This window comes from Falco punctatus (assembly GCF_963210335.1).
Source record: "Falco punctatus genome assembly, chromosome: 1".
In the NCBI taxonomy this organism is placed as follows: Eukaryota; Metazoa; Chordata; class Aves; order Falconiformes; family Falconidae; genus Falco; species Falco punctatus.
In genome coordinates, this window is record NC_137580.1 from 106,469,156 (window position 1) to 106,487,875 (window position 18,720).

Below are 18,720 nucleotides of genomic sequence, written 5' to 3' on the forward strand. Positions count from 1 at the left end.
TCTGAATGCTAGTCCTCAAGTACTGTCCTGCACATCGGATCAAGGCACCTTGGTTCAAATGTCTCTGTGTAAATAATGTGAAAGTGGTCTCAGACTTTGAGGAAGTGTCTTAAACTTATGGCTGTGGGTTATTTTTGTTCATGTGTGTGTTGAAGTGGTTAAGGTTTATGTAAATTACTTTGTAGCTGGCCAATCATTGAAGTGGAAGGAAACCTGGGCTCTGACTCCTGTTCCAGTGAATGTAGAATGTGACACTCCATCCCTAGCAGAGATTGAGAGAAATCACACAGAGGCTAGCACGTGGCCCTGGGCTGTAGGCAATAGACTTAAATTTTACCCAAGCAGGCAGTAAAGAAGCTTGACCAACAGTACTTGAGATATGAGTGTTCTAATAACTAGACATGTAATGTAAGAAGTAGAAAAAGTTTCCTGTTTGGTGAATGAGTTGCATCTGCATCTAATGGGGGGAGTCAATAGTCTTTCCCTGTATTTGCTGTGATTTTTCTTGAGTAGCTGTGCAAATTTCTTGTTTATCACAATGCTTTTTTTTTTTTCAGTTTAAAAGTAGCCTCTGAGAGGGTCGCTGGAGAGCTCAGCATGCTGTCAGATCAAAGTGTGATTAAATATACATAGTCTGAAGTGTAACTTGTTCTGGAAAGAATGATGACAATTGCAGGTTAAACTGGTTTTTAAAGAGGCGTCACAAACATTGTACTTCACTGATGTTAAAGCACGTTGCAGGTGCTAGCCTCTGCTGCCTTCTCACACAGTGCTGATAGAAAAAAAATCATAAAATGCAATGGAAACTGCAACGATGCAATATGAATTTTATAGAATTTAGAATTCTGTATAGAAATATAGAATGTAGACAGGTAAGGCTTGCTCAGTAAGTTGTTTTCTGTGCTCATTAGCTAGCTGCTTTCAGAACTGGCCTTTAACTACTAGCCTAATGAGAAATTTATTCATAAATTCAAGTTATTTAAAGATTTGGTGCTAGCACGCACCACCAGTTTGGCAGAATTGGACAGCTCATGAAGAAAACCTCACGGCCAGGTGTGGGCGAGGCGGGGCCTTGCAGGAGAACACACACACCTTCGCAGGTGACTCTCGGTGCTTTCCCAGGCGACCCCCAAACCCGGGGCTAGGTCATCCCCGAAACACAGCAGCCCGGAGTGGGAAAGGGCGCCCCGGCCGGGGGCAGCCGCGCATGCGCCCCGGCGCGCGCCCCGGGGGTGTGGCCTGAGGCCGCCCCCCCTCCCCCCCAGGCGGTGCGCCCCTCGCGTCCGGCGGCGGCGCTGCAGCGCTCAGCTTACCACCCCCCCCACCCCCCCCACCCCCCCCCCCCCGGCCCAGGAGGGAGGCGGCCGGAGCAAGATGGCGGCGCGAGTGCTGCTGCGGTGGAGCCTGGCGGGAGCCAGCGCCGTACCGCGTCTCCCGCCCGGCGGCGGGCTGGCCCTCAGGTGAGCCCTGAGGGGGTGAGGCGGGCGGGAGAGGGCCGCCGAGGGAGGCTGGAGACGGAGCCGGCGCCGCCCGCGCTTCCCCTCGTCCCGCCGCCTAGGCTCACCCCCCACCCCCCCCCACCCCTCCTTTTACTGACTGGAAATGGCGCCCACTCGCCCGGACAGCTGACGGGCCGGGCCCGCGGCCCTCCCGTAGGGCGGGGAGTGCGCCCCTCTCGGGGTGTCCCTCAAGGTCATGGGCCACAAGGCCAGCCCCTTCCCTTCCCTCCTGCAAGGCCGCCCCTGGGTGGGGGCGATGGCCGCGCCGCCCCTCGGCCTGCCCCGCCGGGGCCGGGTGCCCCCCAGCCGCCTGCCCCCGGGCCCAGGCCGCACGGCCCCCCCACCGCGCAGGGGGGGGCACGGCCACCCTGCCCGCCCGTATTGCTGCGGGCGGGGTGTATGTAGGCTCTGCACCCACATAACCCTCAGGGTCACAGCCTACAGCTGCCCCGCATCCCAGCTCCACCAAGCAACAGGGTGCGTGGCCACCCCGCCTCCCGTGCCCTCTGGTGTCGGGGGGCATGGCTGCTGGGTGCGCAGGGTGCCAGGCTGCGCCCCGGCCCGAGCTCCCTGTGCCCCCACCCCAGGCATCTCCCTGTCATCACCATGCACAGCTACACATGGGCTCCGGCATGTCCGTGCACCCCTTGGCTATCGGGGCACATGTGCTCATGCTTCTTTTAGGAGCTGGGGGGCTTGTGCACATACGTACAGCCCCCAGGTGTCAGGGTACAGGCACAGGCACATCCATCAAGTTTAGGGGTGCAGGCATTTGCACACCCCCGTGTTTGATGTGTGAAGGGCCAGGCACATGCGCAGCTGTTGGGTGGCAAGAGTGTACACACACACACGGACAGACACACACCCCCACACACACCCCCACCCACCCACCTCTCAGGGCACAGGTGTGCACATGTGTGTCTTGGGTGTAGAAAGCGGACACGCATGCTCCCTGGGTGCTGGAGACACAGACACGTCCGATCTGGGAAAGATACACATGTTTTTTTCCTCCCTTCCTTGGATTCATGGAAAGCTGCTCTCTCAAGCATCAGAATGGGCAGCTAAGGCATCACTTAACGGTGCAAGGATGGTGCAAGACTAAGGCATCGCTGCAAGCAACTGTTTAAAGCAGGAACGGGGAGAGTTGTGGAGACTGTTGTCAGATTTTATGTGCATGTTTTAGGTTGTGGGTTTTTTTTTTTGTTTCAAATAAACATAGTTTAGACCACAGATCAAAACCTGTCAATTATAGACAAGTTCTTTTTCTTTCTTTTCCAGGCAGACATGGGTTACTACAAACTCTAAATATTTGACCTGATGTCTCCCACCCAGTTTATATTTTGTGCTAAAGCATAAGCTGAATGGGTTAGAAGTGTTTTCACCATCATTTTTAATCCAATAAAAGCAAGCTATGCAGTGTAATCCTTTTGTGTTCATAGTCCAGTCTTTGTAGCAAGAAAGCTAAGCCTATAGTTTACATTTCTAGGATAAGAACTTGCTAGCAAAGTCAATCAGTGCCTTAAAAGATTGAATGAAAACTCTCTTTAATCAGTATTGTTCCTGGAAAAAAAAATTGTGAAGTGTGATGGTAATTCCATATAGTGTGTCTGTATTCATTCTATGTGCATATTTACATTTTCATTAGTGATATTTGGATTTTGGAACAATTTGGATCTGATACCTGTTATACTTGGAGCATGTATTATAATGTTGTGGGGCATAATGTTAAGAAGTTAGTTAAAAGTAGATCTTTTGGATGATGGATTAGTTTTGAAGTAATTTGTGGTTGGTGCTCCCAACTGGCAGTCCAAAGACATGAATTTAGTCTCTACGCTTCCAGAGCTAATCTTGGGTACGTATTGCCCACACAAGTGAACCAGTAACCAGCTCAGAGCTCCTTGATTTGTGGGTGTATAGAATGACACCAGTAGTGTATGACTTCTCTGAGGATATGGATTAAAAATAAAGCCCTAGGATCTCACGTTGGGTGCACTTCAGCGGTTACCATTCTTTATTACAAGTGTATGTTGAGATGGATAGTCATGATTTGTTAGTCCTTGTTCATGAGGAACTTTACAATTGCTGGCAAGATTTTACATAATGTAAAGTATTACTCATTTTACTGTATTGAAAATTAAATATACCTCTGGTTTCGGAGCAGTTTAACAATCAAGTCACAAGACTGTCCTAATGAGCAAAGGAATTTGCTTTTCAGTATTATCTCCATAACTTCAGCTTACTTTTGCTGCTGATAAAGCTGGTTCACAAAAAAAGCATCATGATCATTTGTCTTTCTCATCTTCAAAATTTGCTGCAAGCAGTAATCCTTTTAGAAGAATGCTCTAAGTATTAGTTTACCAACTCCATTTAATGAAGGGGAAGAAATGGTCATATTTACATATCTGAGTTGAAAAAATGAGCGCTGCAAAACTGGGGCTGAGTTCTGTCTTGTAGAGCCAGTGAGCATTAGTGCTTACTTTAAGGGAGCTTTTGGAAACAACTTGGATTTATTAGGTGAGATTTACCCCCTATCATCTGGGACAGTTTGTGCTTCTGTGGCACCTGATACAGGTGTGACATCACAACTGCAGTCACCTGTGCATCACCTCCTCTGGCTGAGATCAGAGATATGTCTGCTCCAGGCAGCTTCGTACCCTCTGTTCTAGCAACAGCCTTATCGTGGAATGCCCTTTTCAATGCTTGTACTCAGGAACAGCTGCTTAGCTTTCAGCACGGCAACATGGCTGTGTGTTCACCTAGGGCCAAAGAATGCATCATTTTCAATACTCTGATAAGATATTTACTAATTAGTTCTTAACACTGACAGTCATCTCAGCTGCAGTTGTTCTTCTGGTTGTTATTGTTTCTCTACTATGAAATACTTTTCCTTTCCTCTGTCCTGTTTCCACAGGGTGAACCAGTTCATTATGTTATCTTCAGACACTGAGACTAAAAGATTGATTGTTGAAAAACACTGCTAGTGCGAACTACTTTTGTGTAATACTGGCAGACGTGTTCATGGAAGATATTATTCCCAAAGGAGGTTGAGATTTTCTTTCCCCATTTTTTTTTCCTTGAATGCTTGTCACAAACTTTAATATCTGGAAGACAGCTTTATAGCTGAGGATTGATAGCTGTCTGCTGGATCTCTAGTCAGTAATTAAGGGTGAAAAGCTGACTTCTGAGGCAGGAAGAGGTTTAAATTTCCAATGCCCCATTTTTAGTATGTCAGAGAGAAATATTTTAGTACTTCAGCAGAAACCCCATATCAAAAAGAAGCCAATTGAAGGAAGTGCTTCTTAAGAGAAAGAAGAAAAAACATTTGAGCTTGGGGTCCCCTGTCACACATTCTAGAGAATCAGTTAAATACATCAGCTTTCTTGTCCTTCTGCACAATTTTTGGTGATTGAGAGGTCTTCTGTCAGCTGGAAAAGAGAAGAATGATTCCTTTAACACATCATTTTTAAAAAGCACAGTTATCAATTGTAATGTTTTGTGTGCTCTGGTGTAAAGAGAAGCAGTATTATTTTGGAAGTGCACTTGCAGAAACTGCATGAAGATTAGATAGATGGTAAAATTCTTATCTTTCAAAGAAAGGGGAATGGTGAATGTTGGACAAAAAATGTGGATCTGTACCCCTATGTAGTACAGTTGCCGGAATTTGGACTTGAAATATTTGCAGGCTGTTTGTTTCCTTCCACTCATAATTTTTCCCAAATTAGACTTTTGTTGTATTTTTTCCTCTTGAAAGATGTGCTGTTAAACTTCTCCTGTTTTAGAGTTCTATTTAAGCAACGCAGGAACATATGGCAGTTACTTTCCTATTTACGCTGCACAGATTTTTCCTTATGCACGCTGTCTTTTTGTTCTTTTTCACTAGTCTGTGTACATCAGAACAGACCTAGCCTTGACCTAGCCTCATCAAAGACACTTGATGAAAAAGAAGATAAATAGGCAGCAAAAGCAGCCTCATTCTCTGCCATGTGCACAAAGAATTGAATATTGTAAATATCCAATAAAGGATACTGTATGGTTAACTGTTAAACTCTGTATCTAGTAAAATGATTTGTGAGAGGGTGAATCTCAGTGGGGAAAGAACTCTTATACCTTGCTAGGAGGTGGCTCAGGGGAAAGTTTTAGTAACAGACGTATATGTAACTGTGTGTTATGATACCGTTTGCATTAAACTTGATTGCACCTATCTTCCCTCCATTGTGGGCATTTTCAAGACACGCTCAGTGACAGTATAATGTACTTGTTAATGTGTAGGGGGCTGGTATCTTCAGCTAGCAGACCTCGCGAAGACAGTTGGTTAAAATCGCTATTTGTTCGCAAAGTCGATCCAAGGAAAGATGCTCACTCCAACCTTCTAGCCAAAAGAGAGACCAGCAGTCTGTATAAACTACAGAGTGAGTGATATTTTTATATTTAACATTACCATTTCTTTATTCTATTCCTGCATTTCTCACGTAATGTTGTTGTTTCAGTTCACAATGTAAAACCAGAATGTCTAGATGCCTACAACAAGCTTTGGTAAGTGTGCCTATTATGTTTTCACATTTTAGACATGTTGATTTGATCACAAGCTGTTCTGAAAATTGGCAAATAACGTAATTATTTAGAGGGGAGGTGGAAAAAATTCTGGGTTTACTTTCAGGATATGGTGTTCAATAGAACATACTATTCTTGTAGAGAGATGGCAAAAGATATGTCACTCAGTTCACCCCCTGCCTTCCCTCTTGGAGGTGTCATTCTTCTAAGCTGCTGATTAGGGTGATGCCTGTTGTGAAAACATCAGTGACGTTTGTTGGAACAGCCTCCCCCCTTCCCTTAGTTGTCTTACAATTGCTGGTCTGTGCGGGTAGATCCAGTATGCTGGCATGTCCCACTCCAGCTGCCACGGAGGAATGTGTTCAGGGTGGTTATTGTCTGCATACAGGAAGGAAAGGGAGAGATCACGAGTAAGTAAAACTACATGCCAATATTAAATTGAAGTATAACTCTGAAGAGATTTTAAAAACCCGGGGTTGACTTCTCTGTATCCTTCTACAAAAGTAATGTTACTGATACCTACTCTTAAAGAGCTATGCAAATCCTTGGAAAGGATCTTTGCAAAGGGAGCACTGTTAGAGGTTTTCCAAAAAGTTACAGCTTTATAAAATGTATGAATTAGTAACTTTCTAAATTTGCTACTTTAAGGATGAAATTGTAGGAATTTTAGTTCTGTTCTGCCTATGTAATCCTCTGGAGCCAGAACAGCTGCCTTTTCAAGAACTGTATGTTTAAATTTGGAAATGTAGTGAGCCTCACATGTTTTAAAATGGCAGTGCTTTCTCACTGACAGTGATCATCTTGTCAGTTAAATAAAACATTCACAGTGTAACGATACCCTACTACAACCAATATTTTAAGTGTGGTGTATTGGTGAGAACACCAGCTGGGTTGGCGGGTGGGGATGAAGTTCACAGCTCCCAGTTTATGTCCTCAGCTGTGTTACTGATTGGCTGTACAGCCATGAATGGGTCATCCAGCACCTTTGTGCCTTCATGTGTTCAGTTTTGAAATGGGGCTAGATAACCCAGAACTGGTTTCCTGGCTATACAAACACAGAAATTCACTAGAATAATGTTCAATCATAAGGTATTTTTAGGTTTTTTGTTTAAAAAAATAAATACACTGAGAAGCACAATTAGCATTCAACCAGCTTTCTGTTTAAAAGCTTAATATAAACATGTCCAATTATACAAGACAGGGAACCGCTTCTCAGTGTTATCTCATGAGCTACCTAAACGTTGAGTGAAAGCAGCGGCTTTTATTTAAAAGGAGAGAGACAATAGCAAAAAAAGAAACTGCTGACAGCAATCAGATGACATATATGTGGTTAAATGTATTATTTTCAAACCAAAGCAAACTTAAGTTTTCCAGGGGAGGTGAAAACTTAAGAATGGAGTAATAAAAAAACCAAAGCCTCTCTGAACTTTCTTTCTTCCTCTCCCTAAATGAAAGATGAACAGGTTAATTCCTTATTCTGTATCAGATCAAAGTAAGGATTAGTCATCGTGTATTAATAAAGAAATAATGTAATGAAGACAATAATGACAGTATTTCATGACTCACTGTGGTTAATGACACCTTCTGAAGAATTAGGAACAGGTATTTTTAAAAAAGAAAAAAGATGGTCTTCATAAGGTATTCTGTGGGCATTTTTTTCTATAATTTGCAGCAAAATCTATTTTAGAGTTGAATAATTTAACATTTCTGTTTAAAGCTGCCTTTCTAGGATGTCATTATGCTTTGTAAAATGGAACTGATGGTGAAACATCCTTGAAAACATCCTTGGAGAGTCATTCTATCATATTATTTACAATAGTGAGAAATCTTGAGGCACAAATTGGTAATAAGATTTGCTCAAGGTTTTCTAGAAAGTCAGTGGCAGAATCAAGAAGAAAACTTATCTAATGACTCTCAGCCCAAGACCAACCAACTTCCTATTATATGATATTGTGCAGAGACTCATTGCCTATGAGCTAAACTGAGTAACAAGGGGTAATTACTCAGGGAAAAATATTAAAAAGTGAAGTTCAACCAGACTGATTGACTTATTCATCAAAGTACAGTGCAATGAAAGCTGTCTTAACCGAGTCAGCAATCAGTAAAACTTCATTTCCTAGTGCTAATGTAGGCCATTTTTCAAAATTTTTTTATAAAGTTTGAAAAAATGTTAGAAATACTGGAAATAGTCAAACAAATTTTTTGTTGGAGGTATTTTTAAGGCAGTTTAGCTGTATGCTCTAATGGGTAAGTTGTATCAAAGTAAGATCATTTTCTGAAATGGTAGAAAGCAGTAAGGCTGCATGCTATGAGGTACAGTCATTGTCTGATCTATCAAAATACTTGGTTTTATTCATTCAGCTCAACAGAATTAATAGCATTGTAACATGTACAGAAGACTGACCTTTCCTATTTTTGTGTATTTTGCCTCCCTTGATAAAAAGCTTTTCCTAAAGCAAATCACCCATGTAGTTAGGTTACGTTTTCTGTAAGGGAGACATCCCAATATTTATTTTCCTAATGTGTTGGATAACCTTTTCAGGGATAGACATAATTTATTGCACCTAAAGAATTCTACCATGCTGTGTATTTGTCATACAGTCATAAGAAATGGTAACACATGCCTTAATTTTTCGTAGTAGTGTCGCTATCTTTCCCCTGTATAGCAGATTTTTGTATTTCAGCTTTCTCTTCTGAAAAGTAGAGCTTGTGAATTTTCGTACCATAATGATAAACGTGTGGTGATTTGTTATACATATCAACTGTAGCCTCCCTGGAGGAAATGCAACATAGTGTCTGTATTCCTTGTTTTCAAGTCAAGAGGTGCTGCCAAAGATTCATGAAGAAAAACACTACCCATGTGCACTGGTGGGGACTTGGAACACGTGGTACGGAGAGCAAGATCAGGCTGGTAGGAGATAGAAGTACAACAGAATGTAAAACCATACAAGTGAAACGTGTGCTTGGCAGGTTTCTTCTCTTTAAATCATCTCTGTTGACAGTAAACCTTTAGCAATGTACACAGTGAGGGTGTGTGTGCATCAATTATCAGTAGTCATATTAACATTTACAGTGTTTGCTTTTTGTCTTGTGGAGTTTGGCAGTAAAACATTAATTCCTAAAATCTGTCCTATTATTACTACACCTTCATGTTTTCTAGGTGGTAGATTTAACAGTTTGGGGAAATGCTTGTAAAATGTGGTCCTGTAATATTTTGTGGGCACAGATCCTATTCCTACATATTTGGTGTAAAGGCAAAGGCTTACAAAGACAGAGTTTATTTTGCATTGGCCAGTATAAAAGCTTTACTCAGACTCTCATACTGTAATGAAATGCAAATTATTCACGCCATCTGAAGAAATGTTGCATTGTAAACTCAATAAGCTGGGCCTTTACTGAAGGAAAGAAATATATTTCTGTTCATATTCATATAAGGGTACTGCCTAACTATGCAGATTGAAAATATATTGGAACTAGGAATTACTGAAGAGCTGTATAGAGGTTACTACACAGTCTAGTGCCGAGAGAAAACCTGAAAAATTGCCAGGGCTCTGGGAAATTGAGGGAATGGGAAGCCACAAATACAGTGGTGTACTGATATTTGTCACATAGCTCCATTGTGAGAGCTGTGATAGCTACTATCAGTGTCATTGCTTCATTACTGAAAATTATACTCACATACACATTAATTTTTCCTGCATTCACACCATATTGCAGTATTGACACTGAATAAATGCAAAGCAGTAACAGTAGATAAACCAAACAGTGTCTGAGAAACAATTCTAAAAGTTGAAGAGAAATTGGAGAATGAAGACAATGGAAGTGAGAATACCTTAGCCAAGTCTCATTGCTTGTGAAACATATTAACACAGACTGTATCTGTAATTGCATCTATAGCCTGCCTTGAAAATGCTGTTGCAACAGTTCTAGCAGTGCGATAAAGCAGATTATGGGGGTTTGACTTGTTCAGTACTTGTGCCCGTGCTGAGTTAATGGCTCATCAGTTAGAGGCTGTATCAAATTTGCCCTGGAGAAAAGACAGCAGAAGCTGTGGTTGAATCTGCTATCATAGTGAAGTGCCTTAAATTAGTCTCTAGTTCGCTGTCCTGAAAAAGGCACAGGACTGCTTTAGAGGAGAGAAAACATCTTTTGTGATTCTTTGAAGTGAAATATTGTTCCCTTGCTATATTAAGTGCTTGTAAATAAATCTTGTTATGATTTATTAAAGGGATTTATTATGATTCATTAAAGAGGGAATGCTTTGAAAAAATGCAATTGTAGATACCTGTTCTGAAATTGTTTTTATGGGGAAAATCCTAACAAATGTAACAATTCTAGCATGTTCCGATACCTTATGCTTTTTTTAATGTAATGTTTACCTCAAAAGTAACATTTGCATCATTTTTCCTGTCTTACAGAAAGTGTGCTGCTCTTTGTGCTTGAGTAATTTACTGAATTAAAAAGTCTACCCCTCTATTGCTCTTAGATGAAATTAGTATAAACCACATTTTTTTAATTAAGTCATCCTCTTAGATTGAATCTCAGTTTTAACTACAGTCATGCAGTCATCACATCTTACTAGCATGGCAACAAAAAGTCCATTCAGGAATTTCCCTGTTAGCTTCAAAGTAGATTGCAAAATTTTCCAAGAGAAGAACCCTTTCTAAAAAGCTGATGATTCCATTATTCTTAAAATGTTCAAATGTGTAGTGCTTTCTTTAATGAAAATCTATTTTTAAACCTGTTACCTGATTTCTATTTTTGTATAATTCTGTAGTGTGAGGAGCATTTTATACTGTGATATTCCATAAGATTTAGCACTGGTCTGTGACATCCCTGAAAAAACTTCCTTTTTTCTGTTTCAGTTCATCTGTGGAGATATGAGGGAGGCTATCCAGCTCTCAATGAGGTCATGAGCAAACTCCGTCAAAATAAGGTAGAATGCATTGGTTTTGTTAGAACTGGTTATTTTACTGAGAACAGAGAACAGTGAGAGCAAAAAACTGCACATTTGAATATCTGCTTTTACTTCAATATCTCATTGCTTCCTGTACAAACTTTGAAACCTCTTTGGAAAAGGGTTTATTCTCGTATTCAGAAATACTGAGCTTCAATACCTGAATACTTTTGAAACATTTACACTTGGGACCGTGTAAATATGCCACTTGAATTTTTCAAATATGGCAGGAGAATTTAGATGCCTTTACAATTAAAAGGATTACAATGTCCCGAAACCCCAAGATAGCATTAAAAAAGAAAGTCTGAGCCACCATATGGTATAATGCTTTTTGTTGTTGAAACATAATACAAAGTTTGACAGTGATCACATTGGTTTTTAGGAATTCACAGAGTTTCGCAAAGAAAGAGGTAACATGCTTCTCTCGCGCAAGAACCAACTCTTGTTGGAGTTCAGTTTCTGGAATGAACCTGTTCCCAGAGAGGGGCCTAATATTTATGAATTGAGATCCTATCAACTTAGAGTAAGTTTAAATTTTTCTTTTTGGTTTTTTTTTTAGCTCTATGCTGTTGTAAAATGTTCAAAGCATGTATATGCAATGTAGATGGAAAACAGACCTCATCTTAAAAATCTGGTTCTTATAAACGCTGATGTCTGAATCATTGTTGCTCTCAAAGTGTGGGGTCCAAAATGAAGGCAGGCTCCAACAAGATACTAATACCTGCAGGGCTGAAAACCCTGTTTTCATTTGAAGGAAACTTCAGGCAAATGACTGAGAAGTAATACAGTAGGTAAACGGAGTAATTACAGATTATTGTAATATGCTTATCACTTGCAGGAAGTTACTTTGTTAATACATAGTGTTTTCCATACATAAATGTTGTGAAAACTGCCCAAGTAATCTAACTTTCTTTAAACTACAGTTGTAACAGTCTGTTTTATTTTTGTAGCCCGGAACAATGATTGAGTGGGGAAATTACTGGTAAGTGTTGCTTTAGCACTTGCATTCTCTTATTTGAGAGATGTATGTTTAAAAACCATAAAGTGGAGGTGGCAGAACGGTCCCAAAGCATTTCAATCACCAAGTTAATGGCCTGCTTCTGTAGTTACGCAACTTTGCTCTTTGTAAAACTATACAAATGTAAAAAAACATTGGAAAATAGTTCTTTGACCCTTAATTTATCCTTTCAGGAAAGAAAGAGGAATTCTGTGTGCAAACAACATTGTGGCCTCTGTGGTTTGGCTTTCCTTCACGTAACCCTCTCTGTTTGCTGTCCTGTATCAGAAACCATTTACATTGAGCAGAAAGAACTGCTTAGTGAAGGGTGGCAGTTAACTCCTTGAGACTATGTTGATCTTTCACAACTTCCCCAAGACCAGTAGAAGCTGACTGAGTTTAAATGGGTTAAATCTTGGGTCTTTTAATCTTTAAAAGTCAAGTTGCTTCTTGAAAAGCTATTGGGCAGCACATTTGTATTTTAATACATAGTTTAAAGTAATTTGAAACAGTCTTCTTTTGAGTGCATGCTTCTGATTTTGTCTTATTTAAAGCCAGTGTAAGTTTCTTGCAATTTACATTCACTGTCCTTGCAGTTCTAATGGTTGATAGTATTTTAAATTATTTTGACAAAGATGAGGACTCGGATTTTTAGACAGGTCATTGTCATTGATACGATTTATTTAATCACAGTAGTTTGAATATAGTAAATCAAATTTAGAATTTTTATAAAATAGGCATATCTATAGTGGTAGCCAGTTTGTTTGGGCAGATTCAGCAGATTTATAGTTAAGAGCAACATTGGTTTTATTTACACAGCAAATGATGGAGTGTTGCATAGGACAGCTGCATAGCAAAGGTCTGTGTGAATAAGAAAGTTGTATTCCACTGCCACAAAATCTGTGGTTAATGAATGTGGCAACGACAATCTAGTTGAAACTCAAGGACTTAGTTTTAGAACAACCTGCTATAAAAATGGTGTGCCACTTTGCACTGTTCCAGCAATTATCTTTGTGCTGAATCTTTTGTTGGAGAGTGATTAATGCAGTCTAGTGAAACTGTAGCACTCCAATTTTAACTCATTCTAACAAGATACATAGCTGTATTTTAATTACTTAGTGCTGAAAATCAGTGTATTGCATATTTTTTTCTTATTTTTAATTGCTGAAGTGTACTGCAAATGCAAATGGCATATCGGCTTCCTTTCAACTCTGTTTTCCTTCCAATTGTTACTTATTTCCTACCAGATCTGTCATTTTTAATGTCTGCTGTGCTCTTCTGTAGGGCTCGTGCAATTCGTTTCCGACAGGATAATAATGAAGCAGTTGGAGGATTTTTCTCACAAATTGGACAGCTGTATATGGTTCATCACCTTTGGGGTAAATTTGTGTTCTCTGCTTTTTTCTCACTAACTCAGCCCCTAACAGACTGCTGATGTTGCCCAGGACACAAGGTTTTTACAAAAGGCAAAGGGAATGTCTTAAAAAGGGTTTGGTTTTTTTTTTTGTTTCACATCAACAGTGTTGATTTTCTTAATTTTTAGTGTAGGTGACTATTCTTCAAACAAGCAAGCATAAGTGAACATTTCATGGTTTGTTCTGTTTACATCAAAGTTCCTCATAGCCCTTTCTTACTAGGCATTGCTTGTTTGCTTTCAGTAACATAAGCATGCCAAGCCATGTCCTGCCATCTCTTTTCTCCATCCCCCTTCATTCTGAAGTCAGATTTTTACAGTTTAGTTTCAAGCTTCACATATACCACACCTACAAAAAGGAAAGTCGAGCATTTGTTTACATTACTGCATCATGGTGGTTTGGATTTCTCTTCGTGTTAGTCTCCACAAATGCTTAGCTGCTTTTCACACATTAGGATTGTTTCTGCTTGAAGAAACTGTCTAATACTTATTTTAGAAAATATGAAGTATTATCTTAATATCTTGACAATTCAGAGTATTAATATTCCAGCATTAGGTATCTGACAGCATTTATGTAGAACTTCACCCATTTCCATTATCTGTCTTACCTGTGAGACATTCTCTGTCTTCCCCAGTTCCTTCTGTTAGCGTTGGTTTGGGAGCTTTTCCTTTTTATGGAGAAGATCTTCTGACTTCTTTCCTTCCCAGTGTTTTCAGCCTCCTAATTACACACTAGAATACTTTCAAGGGAGTTATTCATGTGTAGAAGGGAAAGGAGTTAACTTCTAAGCTTTGTGCTTGCTGTTTTCCCTCACCAGCTTACAAAGATCTCCAAACCAGAGAAGATATAAGGAATGCTGCGTGGCATAAACCTGGCTGGGATGAACTAGTCTATTACACAGGTAACCTATTAACTTGGTTGGAATGCTGGAGGTAGACTTTTGTGCATGCCATCATTTTTGTTCTTCAGTACTTTCAATGTTCAGTATTGTTCCATGATAAAAAATTTTGCATCTCTGGTGTGCGTGCACCTGTGTGTCAGTTTTTCTACTGTAATGGAAAGAAGGGGCATTTTACTAAGCCATAAGGTGAATTTTGATTGTACAAACTTGGTAACGTTGCCTAATTTCTAAAAAAATGCTACATTAACAGTACATTTTTGTAGAGGCATCTCTCCTGTAGAAGAACAGATTTGTGTAAATGCTTAAGTTTGTGTCCAAAAAATCTAGTGAGCCAATAGTGAGATTTATAATAAATTATTGCCTCTGATATTTCATGAAATATGGGAGCCTTGTTAAATGCATTCCTTTGAAAAGGGAATTTAGACTTTGGAACTAGAAGCCAGGAGATCTTTGAGATCAAAGATAGCTTTCATAACAAAAGTCACAGAAGTATGCTAAGCATGTCAGATTTTGGTTCCATAGGGTACATTTCAAAGGAAGGATACCAGAAAAATGTAAGATAACTTTCATTATGGTGAAACGGAAATACTTGTCTTCAAAGGAGCAGGCAAATTACATTAAAAAATCACTTGTTCTCAACACTGCTATGCCTCAGTTACAGGAATGTTGGCGGTTACTGATGACTTGGCATGCACTAGCTAGGAGAGTAATGTGAAGACAATAATATCTGTTCAAAACGAGTGTGCAGAACTGCTCATGATCTCTGTTAGTGAAATTAAACCCTGTCTCAATTTTTTTCAGTGCCCCTTATTCAGGAAATGGAGTCCAGAATCATGATACCATTGAAGATTTCTCCGCTTCAGTAAAGTCACTGATTTACTTGTGCCTACATAGATAAAGTGACAAGTATTTGTCTTAAATTAATTTATGGTATACATTGTATATCATAGTCTGAAATATAAAAGTACTGTATTGAGCTTATAAAAGAGACCTCTTTTCTTCAGAATCTAATGACCTTTTGCTCTTGGGATTGTACCAGGAAAAAAAGAGAGATAGGACTCTAGTTAAAAGGTTGGTTAATTGAAATAAGTACAAAGACATCTGTGAGTTCCTCTGCGAGACAGCTGCTCAGGTTAAACGTGACATACAGTATTTAATACCTTCTGCTACACAGGCGATGCCCAGTGTTCAGTAACAGCAGCAGGATGGAGCATTACAGTTGCGGTGGCCTTCGTGTAGCATCAGGTGTTAAAAACAAACGTGGGAGTTCTGAAATGAGAAGCTGCAAAGCCCTCGGGCAGCTCTGAAATACACCTAGCTGTTCTAGCAGGCCTGAAATCAGTAAGTAGCTCTAAATTTGCAAATAGGCAGTCATTAATTGAGGATAATACTGTTTGTCAGGTGAGAGGTTATGGACAGAGAGTAGGGCATTCTGTTTTGCAAGGACTCTGAAGCCTGTTGTAACTAGTCGCGCATTTGTGTAGATCCCTACACCTGAAATTAAGTTTGTGAAGTGTGACCTATGGTTTTCAAAGAGATACTGACAAGACGTCTGAACATTCTGCAGGGCATCAAGTTTGGTTCAAGACATTTGTTTCTACAAATAACTTGGAAGTCTAGGAAAAGGGGTTTAATTTAATAAGCAGTCATGACTTCAGACATATGCTTGGTCAGGTGTTTCACTACTTGTACAGTAGGTACTTAATGAATTGATGTGTGAAACTGGCGCATGTTGAGTCAATAGGATTGGCATAAAGCGGTGTACCATTATGTCCAGTTCTATTTTGGTTTCACTTTTAGACTAGAATGTATCAACACTTTTGGTGTCTGCAATGATGTGAACATCCTGTAAGTGAAATAATATCCTCTCTTTAAAGTGGCTACAAGAATCAGTGTAACATACAGAATGTACAAATCAGTTACTGAATGTCCAGTTTGTACATTTTAACGAGTTTTCAGGAAGAACATATGAGTCAATAAAATCCTTTTAATTTTCACATTTTACTGGCACCTTATATGTATTGCACAACCTGGGGTCTATCTCATCTTCCAGTGTTTATTATGGAAAATTTGAATAATTGCATAGATATTTCAGCTTAGTCAGCCAGTGTCACTTGTCTGTGTCAGGGACAGCATTGCCCAGTATTCTGCTCTCCTTCTCCAAAATGAATTTACAGTATCTCCATTACATCCCATTTTGCTAAGTGGTCAGAAGTGCTGTGGTGATAAATACAAAATATTTTTCCTTTTGTTTTTTCTCCACAAATTACGCTTAATTTTTCAGGTCTGATTTCTTCTTTTCTTCTCATGTGAAATATGCTGCACTCTTGCCTTTGATTGCATTTCATCTTGAACAAAGTCAATATTTGATGTGATTCTTGTCTGGTTTTATATTTTCTTCCTGTTGTCAACCGATCATGGGATTTTACTGAGTAAAATACTGCACTATATTAGCTTAAAGTTCTCAGCTTGGCTTACTCAGCGGGCCATGTACGTTGTTTCAGCTGTTCCTTCTTGGAAATCAGTCACAAACAGCACTGTCATCTGGGGCTGTCATTTTTGCAGACTTTTGGGACTACTGTTTAGCTGCAAAAGTTAAAAAAGGATGACAGTATCGGCTTCCAGTCCTTGTTATTCCTCCTAGTATCCTCCCACATTTCTTGTAACTTACCCCTTGTCACCAGCAATCTCTGTCAGAGACAAAAGGCGAAAAACATTTTTGGAGTTAGAGGATTTTGCGGGTTCTTATGCCCGTACCTGCAGCCGGGAGCGCTAGGAATTAAATTCAGTCCAGCAGAGCTCTTGTCTAAGGACGACAAAGTTCTGCATGCATAAGAAATCTAAGGAATAACTGGATGTTCTGCAGGGTGACATCGTACAGCACAAGTCTCTTCAGTCTTTACACACTACCTAAGATCTGAATTCCCACTAGCATTGTTGTAATGTATTATGAATGTCTCCTGTCATTCTGAGCTTCAAACTCAGGCTCTGGCTGTCATCAGAGAGAGATTAGTTCCTGTTAGTTACAGAGAACTGTGTGAACTCACCGGACATAGCGCAGCAGGTAAATAAGCAATGACAATCTTTTCTTGCTTCCCTTTGCCTGAGCCCTTCCTGAAGTTAGTTTTCCCCTGTTGTGAACACTGTTGGCGATTTTCCCTCTTAATTTCATGGCCAAGTCTGCCTTCATCCTCTGACTAGCAGTACTTCAGCATCTCTTAGAGCAGAATTTGTAGAGTTCCAAACTGGTCACTTCCCAGTGGCTGGAAAGTGAACGATGCCTGGAAGGGTCTCTGGTAATTACCAATTCTTGTTCCACTGTAACGAAGACACAATCAAAACTCAAGTTTGGTAGTCCTTTAGCCTTCCTAGAAAAGACTGCAAACTGTTCTTTAAAGAAGTCCCCTCATGCAAATTGAATATAGAAGTTAAAGTGATCCTGCCTCACTGAATAATCGTATTAAAATAAAAGGTTTGATGTGAAGCGGTGTGCCTCCCCACACTCCTGGTCGGGAGACCGAGCTGAAGACCAGGTATTACTTTGCCTGACACGTGCTACTCTCCACACTTTGCTCTACTGTGATGTGTGATATGTTCAGGTGAATCAGTAGCTTGGTTGTAACATGGAAATTTCCTTGGTGCTGCTTTGTTCCCTCCTATTTTTTCCCAGTATTTTACAGACAAAAGAGCTTACCCACTCACTAAGTAAAGTAATCCTTTTGGTACCTCCTGGGCTAGAGGTCAGGCTTGATATTTGCCCACTGGAAGGGGGGTGATATGTGGTGGTTTTTTTTTCAAACCGGTCAGACCTAAAGAGCTCTTGTGAAATCATTGGCACGACGCTGTGTTTCCATAGCGCTCAAACTGGCAGAAGACACTGCTGTGAATGTTAACATCTCCGTGGGACCGAGCCTCCCGCGCGGGCCTCTGGCTGTGGCATTAGGGAATTTACATATGCTGGAAGTGAGGCATGGCACGGCTTTGGTAGGATCAGGGCCTGTAGCTAGAGATGATTAGCTGGATCGTGGATTTTATATTTTTTTAGTGGCCTTTTAATTCACTAGCAAACTGCAGCAAACAAACACAAACAGCAGAATCGCAGAGGAACACAATGAGAGCAGAAGGAGTTTATGCTTGTCCTTCTCGTGCCGTCTTGACTAAACAAAAGCATGATTGTATATGAGCTGCCCTCGGAGCTGGCTGAGATTTTTCTCAGGAAGAACTTGAAAGCAATCATCTTCAATACTCCCAGACGGGTTCTGGTGAGCAGCCTGCCAGCTATTGTCTGTCTCGGCTTCTGTGAAGTTTTTTAAACCCTGTATATGATATTCAGTATAGCTGTTTATATGTCTGCCTTTCTCTAAAAAGCCATCCATAGTTTGTTTCTGGATTTGTTTTCT

General features: G+C 40.4%; 1 protein-coding gene across 1 annotated transcript; it reads left to right on the forward strand.

Annotated features, from left to right (window-relative positions):
* The first annotated feature begins 1,309 nt into the window (after positions 1 to 1,309).
* On the forward strand, positions 1,310 to 16,317 carry NIPSNAP2 (nipsnap homolog 2). The gene is made up of 10 exons (XM_080374134.1): positions 1,310 to 1,460; positions 5,769 to 5,908; positions 5,987 to 6,032; positions 8,867 to 8,961; positions 10,916 to 10,986; positions 11,390 to 11,530; positions 11,958 to 11,989; positions 13,289 to 13,383; positions 14,237 to 14,320; positions 15,122 to 16,317. Exons 1-10 carry the CDS (start codon positions 1,375 to 1,377, stop codon positions 15,184 to 15,186), a joined length of 855 nt encoding a protein of 284 aa, XP_080230260.1. The 5' UTR covers positions 1,310 to 1,374; the 3' UTR covers positions 15,187 to 16,317.
* The last annotated feature ends 2,403 nt before the right edge of the window (positions 16,318 to 18,720 follow it).

Coding starts and splice junctions, on each gene's coding strand:
- NIPSNAP2 (XM_080374134.1), top strand. CDS start 1,375: ATGGCGGCGCGAGTGCTGCTGCGGTGGAGCCTGGCGGGAGCCAGCGCC. Junction 11,531..11,957: donor TGAGATCCTATCAACTTAGA/GTAAGTTTAAAT, acceptor TTATTTTTGTAG/CCCGGAACAATGATTGAGTG. Junction 13,384..14,236: donor TATGGTTCATCACCTTTGGG/GTAAATTTGTGT, acceptor TTCCCTCACCAG/CTTACAAAGATCTCCAAACC.